At 46.0% G+C, this 15,601-nt stretch overlaps 1 protein-coding gene across 1 annotated transcript in view; it reads left to right on the forward strand.

The window, feature by feature from the left end:
- pcbp4 (poly(rC) binding protein 4) overlaps positions 1-15,601 on the forward strand; it is a gene marked incomplete at both ends in the record, with an annotated part of 54,752 nt that overhangs the window by 2,330 nt on the left and 36,821 nt on the right. The window contains 2 exons of the mRNA XM_080000716.1: positions 1,267-1,299; positions 8,578-8,694. Coding sequence (XP_079856842.1) covers positions 1,267-1,299; positions 8,578-8,694 — 150 coding nt within the window. The remainder of the gene's footprint in view (positions 1-1,266; positions 1,300-8,577; positions 8,695-15,601) is intronic.

Here is a 15,601-nt window from a genome sequence, read left to right on the forward strand (position 1 = left end):
GTTGGAAGCAGGAAAAATGGGCAAGCGTAAGGATCGGAGCCACTTTGACAAGGACCACATTGTGATGGCTAGACGACTGGGTCAGAGCATCTCCAAAACGACAGGTCTTATAGGGTGTTCCCTGTATGCAGTGGTTAGTACCTACCAAAAGTGGTACAAGGAAGGACAACTGGTGAGCCCGCTACCCTGCCCACTGCCGAAAGTGGTGGATCATGTGGATGGGTGGAGTTAGGGTCCCATCCGATGGAGCATCTATGGGATGTGCTGGAACAACAAGCCTGATCCGTGGGGGGCCCCACCTCACAACTTCCAGGACTTAAAGGATCTGCTGCTAACGTCTTGGTGCCAGATACCATAGGACACCTTCAGAGGTCTTGGAGTCCATGCCTCCACGGGTCAGAGCTGTTCTGGTGGCACAAGGGGGAGCTACACAATATTAGTGGTTATCAGTGGTTTTAATATTGTGGCTGATCGGTGTAAGCGCTGTGCCGTCTAATAGCAATTTAAAATAGCAGCCGTAATAGCAATAGGTTTGGTTCCTTGTTAGAGCGTGTTGGCCCCATCTGTAGTCAGGCCGTAGGGGCGACTCCCCGGGGGAAGCCATCTTGCTTTTAGGCCGCTCGTGAGGCAGCGGAGCAGAACTAATGTGCGCTGCAGCCATCATATCTGGCAACAACAGGCAGCTAAACGGAGCAGATACCGCTGGGACAGATGCTGCAATGAGATACTGTAACATTCTCGTGCCCCTGTAAAAGTTGAACCTTAAATTAAGAACCACGGGGAACTATTTTTATTTATATTTTTTTTTACCGCTGCTATTCATCCAGGGAAAGGGGGATTCCTTTTCAGAACCGTCTCCAATATGCTTTCATACAATCATAGGTGTTCACCACACTTGAACCACACTGGTGAGGCAAAATATGTGTTATGAATGAGAGCATAAAGCTTTCAACGTGAATGGGTGCGTTGGTATGGAAGGGGTCGGAGACCACATTCCCGAAAGAAAATGAGAGATTCTAATCCTCAAAGACAAATAGGGCTGAAACTTCAGTTAACGCTGGCACCTGAACATCCAGTTGAACACCATGACCTGTGGAAATCGTTATATCCCACGCATGTGAAATGCACCCCATGAACTCTTTCAGAGGTAGAAATAAGAATAAGTAAAAGTCAATACACCATCAAGTTGAGGACTCCAGACTGTTCCTCTGTGTCCAGCACTAAGTGCACTGCTTTTTGGCTAATTGTTCCTTTGTCTTTCCACAGAAAGGGGAAACCGTTAAGAGAATACGAGAAGAGGTAAGACCCCTTCCAGCGCCGACCCACACCTCCTGTCTCACGTCTTCTACATCTTTTCTTTAATAGAACCGCCTTCCTCCCTTCTGTCATAAATCTCTGAAAAGCACAAAACAATGGTCACAATTCCACCGGTGGTTTTCATCACAACCACTCTGCACCAATAGTAATGGGATGGAAATTGGTGTTGGAAAATGGAAAGTATCATATTCTCACAGGGATTCAAATTTGTAGGATTTTATGGCATGCTTCACCATTCAAAACAATTTCTGACGGGCAACTCTTAATCTCTATTAAGCATAATTTCAGTTTGGCGTTTTGGAGTTTGGAGTCCCGGCAACGTGTACAGGAACACAGGCATCCCTAACCCTAACCCTAACCCTTACCCCTAACCCCTAACCACCCGTTGGATAGAAGAGTAGAGCTCAACAAGTGGATGCAGGGGAGGTGGAGGCAGTGCAGCAACACAGCAAGTAATGCAGAAAGCAGAGCAGATAGAGCAAGAGGGATTGGCTGCTTCACTAGGCCGGCCCATATAAGGGCGTTGAAGCGTGTGGCGCCAGCAAGTTGTCTGACAGAACTAGCTCTGCGAGCTATGCATCATTTATTTCGAGATTACAGCGAAAGTTACAAGGAGTTCCATCACAGACTTAACTCTGAGAAAACCAACATGGGGTAAGGCCAACGGGGGTCGAATCGTGCAAAAGAGGCTACACTATATTAGCATGTATATTTTTTTCTTTTTAACCATAATGTCAGATTTTATTGAACATTTCACATCTCATTCCCAAAACAAACCTGAATTATTACAAAGATTTGTCCGATCAAATCACACATGTAAAGGTTGCAACACGGTGGTCACATATGACCTAGAAGCCAAGGAAGTCTCTTTGAAATGATAGTAAATTCATACACACAGGTCCCAGGGGACTGGTCAACCCCACAATTGTCAAATACTTTTTTAATCAAATAGAATCAAGGGTGAAAGGTAAAATAACTTAACAACAACTTAACATTTCCCCTCCCCAGGCCATCCTGAATGGATTCATGTCCGGACTCAAGGTTCCGGACTCCGTGTTTTGTTCGGCCTCATGGAAGGTTTCTGTTGCTTTCTATGATTTTCAGTGTAAAATAAATATCGCTGGCAGAGCTGAGATAAATGTGGTGTCGTAAACAGTAAATTCCCTCACGGTCATCATAACGTCAGCGTAAAAAAACCCCCAAAAAAACATGTTCATCCAAATGTTGACCAATAACATATTTTTGTGACTGGGCTGCCTATTGCACATTTTAACCGCCCTTCCCCGAGAAGCACACTCATCAGCCGCCCCGGAGCCTCGGAGCGCAGATATGAATACTTAAACGTGCGGATCTATCGAGCCGAGATGCTGTGAAATAAATAAAAAACGGTTTAAGGGAAAGCAGACGGTAGAGAATGTCAGACTTTTCTTTATGGCGGAGGTGCCTGATGCGAATGTAAAAAAGGAAAAAAAAAAAAAAAACGGACCCAAAACACAGCTCTCTGTGAAGCTCGAGGGGCCCGACGCGATCCGGGATTACCGACGGAGGCTTGAAAGCAAGGTTGCTACCCCCGTCGGGGAGGACGGAGGGAGGGCGCGACAAAGAGAGAGTCATCCGTTTGTGAGGGTGAACGAGTGGGCGCCGGAGTGTGTGTGTGTTTTGTGCTTGTGTGTGTGTGTGTGTGTGTGTGTGTGTGTGTGTGTGTGTGTGTGTGTGTGTGTGTGTGTGTGTGTGTGTGTGTGTCGTGTGTGTGTGCGTGTGTGTGTGTGTGCGTGTCCGTGTGATCGAGATGAGTTACATCTTCTGAGTAACGAAAGAACTCAGATGCGTGCGTTTGGAGCCTCCGTACGGCCGCTGGAACCCAGGAGGGACCCAAATGAAAATGTCAGCGGCTCTTTGGGAAGCATCGGGCGGGGGCCCAAGGAGGGCGTCATGTGTCCACTGGATGTATTTCCCGTTTTGTACATCTTATTACGGCATTATTTGCCAGAGAAGGCCCGGCGGCGGTTTGAAGGCCACCATTTCTGAGCTGGAAGAAACACAATTGGATGCCAAAATAATTCCCCAAAAAGAGAAACCGATTGTGGCAGCAAACCAGTGCAAATTTATTGTCGTCGCCTTTTCGTAACGGGGAAAAAAACATTATCAATTCCCCTTGGCGGGGCCCGCCCGGTCCCCCGCCCCGAGCCATGGCGGTGATAAAAGGCTGCGAGACTAACGGAGCTATTGCTTCTTCAGGTGGGTCGGAAATAACTCACACGGCAGAAATTGGGAAGAGTTATTTTGTCAGATTGGAGGTTACTTGCGGATGACACAGATGGGCGGAAAGGGATCAGTGTCTCCGATAAAATGGAAGACATTATTCCCATCCAGCTTTGGGCTCGTTACTCAAAAAATGTAATTTATTACTCATTTCCCGTTACTCATTTCAAAAGTACAATTACTACTTCACTGATCACTAACAGTAATGCATTACACTACTCGCTTTATCACTTTGTCCTTTATCACTTTATCACTTTATGTATAGCCCACAATGCAGTTAGGCGAGAGTGAAATGTTTCCGCGGGAACCGCCGCAGCTCACGTCAGAGGCTCAGTGTGGCGGCGCTGTGTGGAGTGAGGCGTAGACTTCCCCGCCTTCTCCACGCCTCCTCAGGACAACACCGACCCCAGTCCACCTGACCGGGAGACGTCGACGGGCAGCGCTGGCTCCCTCCTCCCCAGCCCTCGCTGGGATACTTAAGAGGCGCGCTTGACCTTAAAAACCTTGGTTTGCTTCCAACACCGGGAGGCACGTCGGGCTTTTTTTTGGGATCCTCAGTGTAAAACGGCTTAATCTCCCTGGTTGCGGGAGTAGCCTCGCTCCCCACACACACACACACACACGCCTCGAAAACACAAAACTTCTCCTCGCCACGATCCAGGGAAAAAAGGAATCACTTTTGAAAGATGAATGCCTTTGAAATGCCGCGTCCTCGGAGAAGCAACATGAATGACTGCTGCAGACCAAAGCCTATTCCGGACAGAGAGGAAGAGACAGAGAAAGAGAAAGAGAGAACGTCGAGAGGGATGGAAAGAGAAAAACAGAGCCAAGTACGTCAGAGAGAGAGAGAGAGGGGGGGGGGGGGGGGAGAGAGAGAGAGAGGGATAGAGAGGGAGAGAGAGAGAGACAGAAAGAGAGAGGGAGGAAGGGAGAAAGAGGGAGAGTCCCGAGAGTGTGGAAGAAGAGCAGGTAAGACAATGATAGAGAGAGGAAAGAGACCTGATGGAGCGGAACAGAAAGAGAGAGAGACATATTAAACCAATTAGGTAGGCAGAGATCTATAGAGAGAGAGAGAGAGAGAGAGAGAGAGAGAGAGAGAGAGAAAGAGGTAAAAAGCTCTTAACTTCAGCCTTCAGTGACTAATTAATTCCTCCTAATGTGTTTTGTTTCTGTCTCCTGCTTTGCCAATAGAAATATTCTTGCGGTGCCAATAAAGCAATTCTGAGTTAATTTGACGAGAGAAGACAGTGAGATGGGGGAAGTTCCGGGCGTGCTTCTGTGCCAAACTTTTTTCCCCGTCGTTTTTGCGTTTGTTTGAAAAATTCAGTGGAACGACGTCAAAAAAGTTTCCAGAGGCGATGGTCCTGGAACTCAGAATGAGAGAAGGAGAGCCCCCAGAGAGCTCCCTCTCACGGCCAGGTGAGGTGACCCCACCCGCTTCCTCAGCCCACTTGTGCCGCTCTTACCTGATGTGGAAGTGTGATTCGGGGTTACTCAGAGATGAACTGTGGAAATACCACGGAAGGAGTGAATACTGATGAGCATGCACGTTTTTCCTAGTTTTTATGTTATTGGCGTCAACAGCAGACTAGGGGTCTTCACGGGTCCCAAATTTCGGATGCAAATCCGATTGGACCCGGGACCTTTGTCCATAGACGAGATGAGAACCTACCATTAATATAAATAAATGAATACACGTTACACTTTCCCCTCGATGTTACGGAACCACTCCCGGTGTACTGTATGTCCGAGGCGATAATAAAAGCCAACGTGCGGGTGCCGGGTTGGGACCAGACTCTTACGTGATTTAGGCGGAGGTTTGCGTCGTCGTGGGTACTGGTGCGCCGGCGCCGCCACTTTTGACTTCTGCTGTGGAGGTGAATTCCGTCTGTCGACTCGATTCCGATCGCTCGCTGCTTTGCAAATAACCTCTTGAGTCTTGAATCTTTATCTGTCACTGTATGACTTGCCAGTGGTTGGCGATGAAGCTGCATGACTTCTATCCATGACGTTCCGACATCCCGGGACTTGCCCTGACATGCAGATGCACGTCAGAGATTATGGGACAGCGGTCTTCTAACCCGCTCCGTGAGTGAGAGTGATGTGTTCCGTCTCGCACTTATGAGAATGGGTTACCCTGGCTGTGCTAATAAGACGTAATACTAGACATAATAACACCACTTTGTGATCACTGTCCAGCAGCCCTCTTCTCTACATCATTCAAAGTTGGCAGGTAAATTTGGATTTACCTGGTTGTTACAGGCGGAACGAGACCCGGTCACAGCTGCAGCGACTGAATCGGCAGAATTAATTCATTTCTGTCGCGGGGAGTCGGCCAAACTCCCAGCTCCGGCTTCGCTGCCGCTCGGCCGTTTCATTTCCCGCCCGGGCCGATGAGAAACAGCCGAGGCAGGGCGCTTCATACCCAGAGAGTCACGGCAAACAGAGCGATGAAGACCTTGGACCTCGTGTCTGAGCGTCTCGCTGCAACAATAAAACTCCCAAAGCAGCGAATGCGAATATCCAAATAAACGTTTTTCCTCTCAAGGACAAACAAGCGCAGATATGGAGGAATTGTTTTTTTTTATTGTCCTTCATTGCTCCCTTTTTTACTCCCGTGTTAGTCCTCATTCTGTGTGGACGCACACTGACAGGAAGTGACAAACACAACCACACACACACGCGAACACACGCACACACACACCACACACGCACACAATAGCTGTTTGATAAGTGAAAGCACTGATGTGAGGCTGTAGTTCTTCCTAATGGCCGCACACGCACGCTTTTACATGAAACCGCCCCCTCCATTCTTTCTCCTCAAACTTAATAGCTCGCCTCTCTCTCTCTCTCTCTCTCTCCCTCACACACACACACACACACACACACACACACCCACACACACACACACACACACACACCCACACACACACACACACACACACCCTAGCAGCATGAGTCCCTGTTAAGCCGGACCGAGAACAGTAATCCAGTTGAACAATATGAGTTTACGTTCTGCCTGGGTCCTAATGAAGAGTAATGGAGACACACACACACACACACACACACAGGACAAGGAAGCCAGACAACCTGGGGAGGTTTGTCTGTGGTGGTGTGTCAAACAGACAGACAGACAGACAGACAGACAGATAGACAGACAGATAGATGGATAGATGGATAGATGGATGGATGGATGGATGGATGGAGAGATAGATTTGTAGTGCAAGGGTAAACTGGATGAAGAAGGATGGATGGAATCAAGGGAGTAGAGTGCAGAGAGATGTGGAGGGGAAGGGCGAGAGAAATGGGGGAAGCGGTAATGAAGATAACGGGAGAGGGATGGAGTGAACTGCGAGGTGATGATGACGGATGGATGGGTGGATGGAGAGAAGATGGATGGATGGATTGATCAGATTATGGATGGATGGAGAGGGATCAGCGAGTGGAACAGTGGATGCATAGAGAATTTGCAGGTGAGCATGGGCGGAGATCTCTGTCTATCTCTCCATCCATCTATCTCCATCTATCTATCCACCGTCTGTCTATCTATCTTCCTCCCCGTCCTCCCCTCCTCTACTCCTCCTATTTCGCTGATTCATTTCATTTATTACTTGTCCTCCACCTCCATTTCCCGGGTTTACATTTCGTTGTTTTCCTTTTTTCATCTCTCGCTCCTCCCAAATTTCATCCCCTTTCTTCCTCTTTCATTCGCCACTCCTCCTCGGTATTCCTTCCATCTTTTCGCTCCATCCCACCCCTTTTCCCTCCTCTCTCCATCACCGCCCCATAAAATCCTTAATTTACTACCTCTCCTCCCCTCTCCTCTCGTCCCTTCTTCCCCTCCACCCTGCCTCCTTTGTTTTATTGCTCTCCCCTCGTCCTCCTCTTCTCCTTCCTCCTTCGCTCCTCTCGTCTCCCGTTTCCCCCACTGCTCTCCACTCCTCTTTCTTTATCCCCCAATCCCTCTGCTGCCTCCTCCTCCTCCTCTCTCTTCCCCTTCCCCCATGTCCTCTTCATCCCCCACTCCCTCTCCTGTGTCCCTTCCCTCATTGGCCTCAACTCTCCTCTCTCCTCCTCTCCTCCTCTCCTCTCTCCTCCCCTCCTCTGCTCCCTTCTTCTTCAACTTACTTGTAATCTTCTCTTCTCTCATCCATACAGAGGCTGAGAGAGAAAGATGGAGAGATGGTAGAGGGAGAGAGAGATGGAGAGGGAGAGAAGAGAGGTGTAGCATCAATGATTCTCCTTCGCAACGCAGGCCCGAATGCAGCCCCGCCCGCCAATGTGTCTTAGCATTTTTTTTCCATCCCCTCTTCCATTCGCTCTCTCTCTCTCTCTCTCTCTCTCTCTCTCTCTCTCTCCCGGTCTTTCTGCCTTTCACTTCATCCCTGACTTCCGCTGGCCACTCCACACCTCCACTTCGGTCTTCCACTTTTCCATTCTTCGCTCTCTCTCTCCCATCATCTTTTCCCGTATCCCTCCGTCATGCAATCCTGTTTCTCTCATTCCCTCCCTCCCTCTCTTTTAACTTCTCATTCAATTTCTGTCTTCCTCTCTCTCTCTCTCTCTCTCTCTCCGTCCCTCTCTCCGCAACCCCCCTCACCCATTCATCTTCCCCAATTAATCCCTCCCCAATTCATTCCTCTCCCCTCACTCCTCCATCCTTCACAATCCCTCCATTGTCTCTCCCATCCCGCCTTCTCTCTCTCTCTCTCTCTCGCTCTGTCTCTCTCTCCTTTTCTCTTACTCTCCCCCTCCATTCCCTTTAAATCTCACCCATCTGTCTTCTCCAATTAACCCCTGTATCCATATGTCTCCATTATTCCCACACAATCCCAAAACCCCACATCCTCTCTCTCTCTCTCTCTCTCCCTCTCTCTCTCTCTCTCTCTCTCTCTCTCTCTCTCTCTCTCTCTCTCTCTCTCTCTCTCTCTCGCCCTCTGTCTCTCTCTCTCTCGCTCTCTCATCCCTCTCATCCCTCTCATCCCTCTCTCCATACAGAGCAGCGCCCGTATCAACATCTCGGAGGGTTCGTGTCCAGAGAGGATCATCACCATCACAGGACCGACCGACTGCGTGTTCAGAGCCTTCACCATGATCACCTTCAAGCTGGAGGAGGTGACCACACACACACACGCACGCACACGCCCACACACACACACACACACACACACACACACACACACACACACACACACACACACACACACATGCATTTACATGTATATCTTAATTCAGCAATGTGGTATTTAAAAATTTGCCTCAATAACTTGTGCGTAAAATTTAGTGCCATCTAGCGGTGAGGTTGCAGATCACAACCAACTGAATAACTTGGCAGCCTCTGTGTTGAGACAGTGGCGAAAGGCCCTCTTTAGAGCCAGCGTTTGGTTTGACCGCTCCCTACGTAGATATTAACGGCTCATTCTAAGGTAACGAAAACACAACGATTCCTATTTTCATGGGTTGATACGCCAATTCAAACATATTTATGAATATTATATTCTATTATATATATATTCTATATTATATTATATTATTATATTATATATTGTATTTCTGCCAAGTCTGTTCTGTAAATACCACACACTGCTGCGCCTTTGATTTACAAAATAGAATTTTCATTGTTACTTAGAACTTCTCTCTCTGGATTTTTCTTACATAATAGGTAAAAGAGGACTAGTCAACTACTATTATGAAAAAGTTGACCGCCAGTAAAAATCAGTATTTGTGAAACTCCTAACTCATGCACACGCACTCACGCACACACTTTTTTTCGATTGTTATCTTATGGAAAACTCGTATTATTTAAATCTAAGCCTTATTTTTTGATCCTTGTGGGTAGATCTGAGTAATTGCCATTTATAGTTATTATTTTTGAATTTACTGCATATTTTTATATACAGAGTATATGACTATTTATGTTTTGTATTTTTTTTGTTTTGTTTTGGGCTATTAATGTATATTTCACTTGTTTTTTTAATATTTTTACTTCACCTTTTATTCAATTTCATTTTATTATTATTCTCAATTTCGGACTGTATGTAGTCTTTAGTTAAACGCACCAAACTTCACCATAATAAATTCCTAATATATGTAAATGTACCTGGCAGAATAAACTTATTCTGACCGATTGGGCTACCTTTCCGATCCCAAATGATCAGAAAATAAGGTTAAAAAATTACCAGAGTTTTCCTTTAAAAATGTGCCCACTCACACGAACCATCATAAGATTATTATTAGAGTGAATGGGGCATTTGACTCAAAGAGCCAAAATTAAACTTTTATTTCTTTTTTTTTATATTTTCATATTTAAGTCATATTAAATTATCATACTTTTCTAGCTCCACAACAAATATTGTTTTGTATGAGTCATAAGATATTCATATTTTTTTAGACGACGACAACAAAAATAATAATAATAATACTCCATAAAATATTCCTTCATCTTGAGTTCCTGAACATTTGGAAACTTCAGTGACGATGCAACAAACTGTTGAAACCAATCTTCTTCACCGCTCTGTCCATATACTTCCAGCGCACACACGCACACACACACACACACACACACACACACACACACACACACACACACACCCCCACACACACACACACACAAGAGCTCTGTGTTGCTCTGAGTGAGGTGTGTAACCTTTACCTCTTCTATTACATATCCGCCTCTTGGCAGGAAGTCATTTATTATATGTCTAATGGGACTGGCCGTCCTGTATCACACACACACACACACACACACACAAACATCCACACACACACGCACGTACACACACACCCACACACACACACACACACACACACACACAGTTTTTTTTTTGCCTCTTCTCATGGTATCAATCTTTTCTTAAATTCTGATTATTTTAAAGTAATTTACTCTGATTGGCCCATGGAATAGTATCAAGCGGCTACCCTTCCTTCCTTCCTTCCCTCCCTCCTCCCTTCCTTCCTTCCTTACTTCCTTCCCTCCCTCCTCCCTTCCTTCCTTCCTTCCTTCCTTCCTTACTTCCTTCCTTCCTTCCTTCCTTCCTTCCCTTCGTCCTTCTTGTTACCTTGTGGTTCCCTCTAATATCCTCCATCTTCTCATACTTGGCATTCGTTCCCCTCCTCCCTTCTTTCATGTTACCTTGTAGGGGGCATTTGCTCAGGAGGTAGATTCGGAAGATTGCCGCTACGCTCCCTGCTCCCCCTGGTATCGTGCTGAAGTGTCCTTGATCAAGACAATTAATGCCCTAACCGCTCTCGTTGAGCTGGTGTGCACCTTGCAGCGCTCCCGCCGCCAGCGATGTGTGAATGTGAGGCATGTACTGTAAAGCGCTTTGAGTCCTATGGCTAGAAGAGTGCTGTGTGAATGCAGTCCATGTTCCAGTTTCTATCCTCCTTCTCATACTTGGCATTCCTTCCTTCCTCCTGTATTTGGCTCAAAATAAAATGGAAGAAACTCTACATCTGACAAACTAACAGTTAGATAAAGACAAACCAATGAAACCTGACGGTTTATTTACAGAAAGTGAAAATATTTTGGCAAATGAACTTAGGTTTTGTTGCTAAATGTTCATTACGCTTTTATACGTAATCACTCCACACATGTGATGCCCCATTCTCAACTAAAAGCATTTTATTAGTCACCAGGTTGAATAGAAGAGATGAAACATAATGGAATAACCCACTGTGCTGCTCATCAGCACCACACATGTTGGTCCTGTGGCTATTGGGGAGCGTTTTACTTTTGAGGTGTAAAAGACCTCAACCTTCACCCCGAGTCTCAAAGGGATAAAAGCAGCTCCTCATAAAGTTCCTCTGCTGATTCCCAAGGACTTTACCACTCCGCATCAGCCTCTTCAGCTTTATCTTCCAGATGTTGCCTAGAGAGCCCCGCCATGCTGTTAAACTGAAGGTCAACACTGACTCAAAGATGCAGGTCGGAGACAAATGGAGGACAGACTGATCCACATCCAATCAGAAAGAGACTCAAGCTGAGTTTTCTTGAGTTTGTTAAAGGGGAAAAAACTGCTGTCCTGACATTTATCACACTTGATGACGGTAGCCTCCAAAGGTCAGTGTTGTGTCATTATCTTTGTTGGTTTTCTGCATTCACATCTTGGAAATTGGTTGGAAACGGTGGACAGAATTGGTTTGTAGATTGTGGGTGCGGCAATCAGAGATAAGAGGTTCTCACAGGAGGTGTCGTGGGGCCAGAATGGGGCAGTACGGCACCCCGGCACTTATTTCAGTCAGTTTGCGGATTTTGAGTGCAATTTGCATTAATGACCTAGTTCATGCTGACAAATAAAACATGCCTAATGTTATCGACCACTAGCCTGCATGAATATATCGTTTTGGTCGATAGATGGGGCGGGCCTCCCCCTTGCGCGGGCCGTCGGTGTGCATGGGGGTCCTGCCGGCTCGCCCACAAATGTTGTTTGTATCTATGTTTATTTATCTCACCCGGGGTGATTCTCCCCCTCTTGGAGTAGTGATCAGTTGTTTATAGACCCAAACATGATAAATATTTCTACAAAGAGGACCTGTGTGATGACAAGAGCACAGTTTTATGTTATAGAGAACCACCACCAACCCTCCTCTTTGTAGAACGATCTGACCATGTTTTTGTCTTTACAAGCTGTGAATGGGTGAGCATAGCTATCATATCAAATACGATTTTAGGGTTATTTTTATTAACCCAAATTATCCACTTCAAGCTTAGTCGCAACGCCATTGACACTCGATTTTTCTGCGGGATTACGTAAGTGGTGGTCTCATCTGTAGACCAAGGTGTTGTTTTCCTACCACACGATTTTTATCTCAGTGGTGCCACAAGCTTTACGGAGTGCCACATTAGATTCGTTTGTGAGGCTATCAATGGCACCTTCGTAAAATGGAATTGAAGCAACGACTGTGGGCAGCTGGTCAAAAAGCGCAGGAGTAGTTAAGGCTCTAATGTTAGCTCTGGTCATACTGGGAACGCTGGCGGTGGATTAGATGATGGCAGGAGATTTCAAATTTCATGAAGTAGTGGACAGACATATGGTAGCAGAGGTATAGGGGAGAACCACTATGTTAGAGGTATCAGTGCCCCGGGTTAGTACAAGGTCAATGTTGCTACCATTGTTATTGGTTGGTTCGTGTATTAGCTGCGTAAAGCCATTTAATCTGTCAATTATTGTTTGGAACGTCCTGCTAAGGGGTTCAGATGGGGAGTTCACTTGAATACAGGTACTCCTTACTTAACAGCCGAGCTCCGTTCCTACAAACAGGTCGTTAAGTGAATTGGTCGACAAGCGAGGACCCGTGTTATTTCGCGGTAAGGGGGCTTGGCCATTGAGAACGCTAGTGTAGTGAATACTGACAGACTGCGGCAACAACACTGAGACTGAGTACGGTGATGAGATGAGATGTTTGACGCTGAGACGCCGCGCACGCCGCGGTATTGTACAAGACAGTTCAGTGAGGAGTACCTGTCCTAAAGTCACCCATAATTAATATATTATCTGTGTGCATCCTCATGTCAGAAACCAAACAGAGAATTTGTCTAAGAAGCTCACGTAGGGGTGAGGAAGACGAGCAAGAGAGCCTCAAAATGTTTTCAAGCCAATGTTTAATTTATGACTGAAGTTAAGAGTAGAGAGATAAGGAGATAGAGAGATAAGGGCGATGCCACCACCTTTCTTGGAGGGACAGGCAACATGGGAGCTAACGTAGTTTAGTGGAGAAGCTTTGTCTAGTGGTAAGAAATCATTTGGCTTAAACCAAGTCTCACATAGACCCATCATATCGAGATTTTGGTCTCTGCTCAAATCATTAACTAGATCCCCATTCCCTCCCTGGTATTAGATTTGGTAAGATTGCATTGTTTCAAGCCTGGTTCATATTTTGAAGAACTTTAGGCACGTCCAGGTGATGATGTGGGTACGAAGTGCCAGGTACTCTACAAACACTCGCCTGCCTTGCCTTGTGATTAGAATAGAAAATCGTCTGATAATTGTGACCAATTAACTGAACCTTTTCAACTTTGCTTATTTTACATCTGTAAACCTTTAAACTATGCAACACAAGCATATACATGTAAAAGGAAAGCTCACTCAACGTTAATCAAATAAGTCTGAGATATGAACGATGCTGTGAGGTTGTTGTAGAATTTGAATGAAAAAGGTTTTACCTCTGATGATGTGCTGCATTAGAAAATGAAGGAACGCCAACAGGTATGTGACAACAGGTCTTCAGGACGCAAGAAAGTATTGCAAAGAGCAGGTGGCCAAGTGGAATTCAGCTCTGTATTAACCAAACAAGTGCCTGTGATGCAAGAACACACAGAGAACGAGGGATGAATATCAAATTTGAGTGACACTGATGTATTATAGACACACCGGAGGGAGAGAGAGGGCGAAAGAGAGATAGAGGTTTAGAAAGGCAGATAAAGTGCGAGTTGAGATTAAAGGAGGTGTGAAATAATGTGAATGGCAACAATAGTGAAAAGGAAGGAAAGAAAATGTGTAAGAAAATTGTGAAACACGGCTATGAAGGGTTTCAACAAAGAATAATCAGTTAAAAAGACTGAGATTAACACTCTCAGAGAGAGAGAGAGAGAGAGAGACAATGGGATTTAAGAGAAAATGATTGATAATGGGTATTGAGTGATAAAACAGCTGATTAAGAGCGAGAGAATAAAAATGTGTGTCCCGTGTTTGTTGTTGCTGGAGAATTTTTTACAGTCGACAAGAGAGACTTTTATTGCCCAGCGTTTCCCAAATATTATTTGGGGGCCTGCCACTTCCATAGTAACGACACACACTCTCCAAACACTCTGCAGCGTTACAGCATTATGAAATCCTAGAGGTACTCAGCAAAACTACTTGGAGATACCGTCTACGTTGAAAATTGTGGTATGTGATAGGTTTAAGACAGCGGCAGTGCCATGAGAACCGAGACTCTAACAAAGGCATGGGCACCGGAATAGGGGGGACACCGGGATATTTTGTCCCCCCGCTTTGAGGTATTATGGAAAATGTTTTTTGGCGAGAACGTCTACGCCAGGTATTACGGGAATAGAATGTTGGCGATAACATCTGAGGCCCGTCTGTGTTGTTTGTGGCCACACGGTGAGTCTGTGTTGCTCCCTCATCTCCGCCTCCGCCAATGTGCGCCCGTGATCTCCGCATGCCTGCGCCCATGCCTCCAAACACACCAACACACTGTCCAAATAAAGAAAACATGTTTTTATTTGACATGTGTTTTATTGTGTTCCGTTTCCTGATTAAAGGTTTCCTTAAACAAATAAAGCACCGTGCGCAACTGGGACACTTGCTCAGTTACTTCCCCTCCCCCTTCGTGTCCCCCCAATACGCGGTACAACCCGTTGACCAGAGGCCAGTGCAGTGCAGAAATGCCATACCAGCAGACTGTCTAGAACGCCAAAGTAATGTTAAGTACGTCCGAAACCATTGTGTGCATCAAGTAGTACGTGAGAAGTACCAGGATGACATACACCATCCGGCGAAAAATCGTTGTACGCAAAACGCTGCAGACTGCGCTGGCAAATGTATCCCAAAGTTTAGCATGCGCATAGATATGACCGAGATGTCCGAGAAGACATCGATGTTGTACACAAATACTAAAGAACGCTGGACAATAATACACACATGCAATACGTAGCATGAAGCATGTATACATAGTACGGCATTCCAGATGCAGCAGGACAGCAGAGGCATAGACAAAGCCTAAGAAAAGAGAGAAATACGTAGGGAAGAGAGAGATAGAGTTTTAGAAGGAGAGGGCGAGGGAGGGAGATGGATAGAGCGAAAGCAAAAGGATGAAACCTTGACACGTCGCTCGGCGTCCAATGTGTGGCCTGGGGATGATCGCTGATTAACAGCATGATAAAACGACCATTATGGGGTATGTGTGAGCGTGTGTGAGCGTGTCGATGGAAGAGAATTAAATGGATTGGATGGAGTGAGGCTATGAAGAGTGAGTGAGTGAGAGAGAGATAGAGGGAGAGACGGGGAATCAGATGGAG

Source organism: Zeus faber, assembly GCF_960531495.2.
Source record: "Zeus faber genome assembly, chromosome: 5".
NCBI classification, from domain to species: domain Eukaryota; kingdom Metazoa; phylum Chordata; class Actinopteri; order Zeiformes; family Zeidae; genus Zeus; species Zeus faber.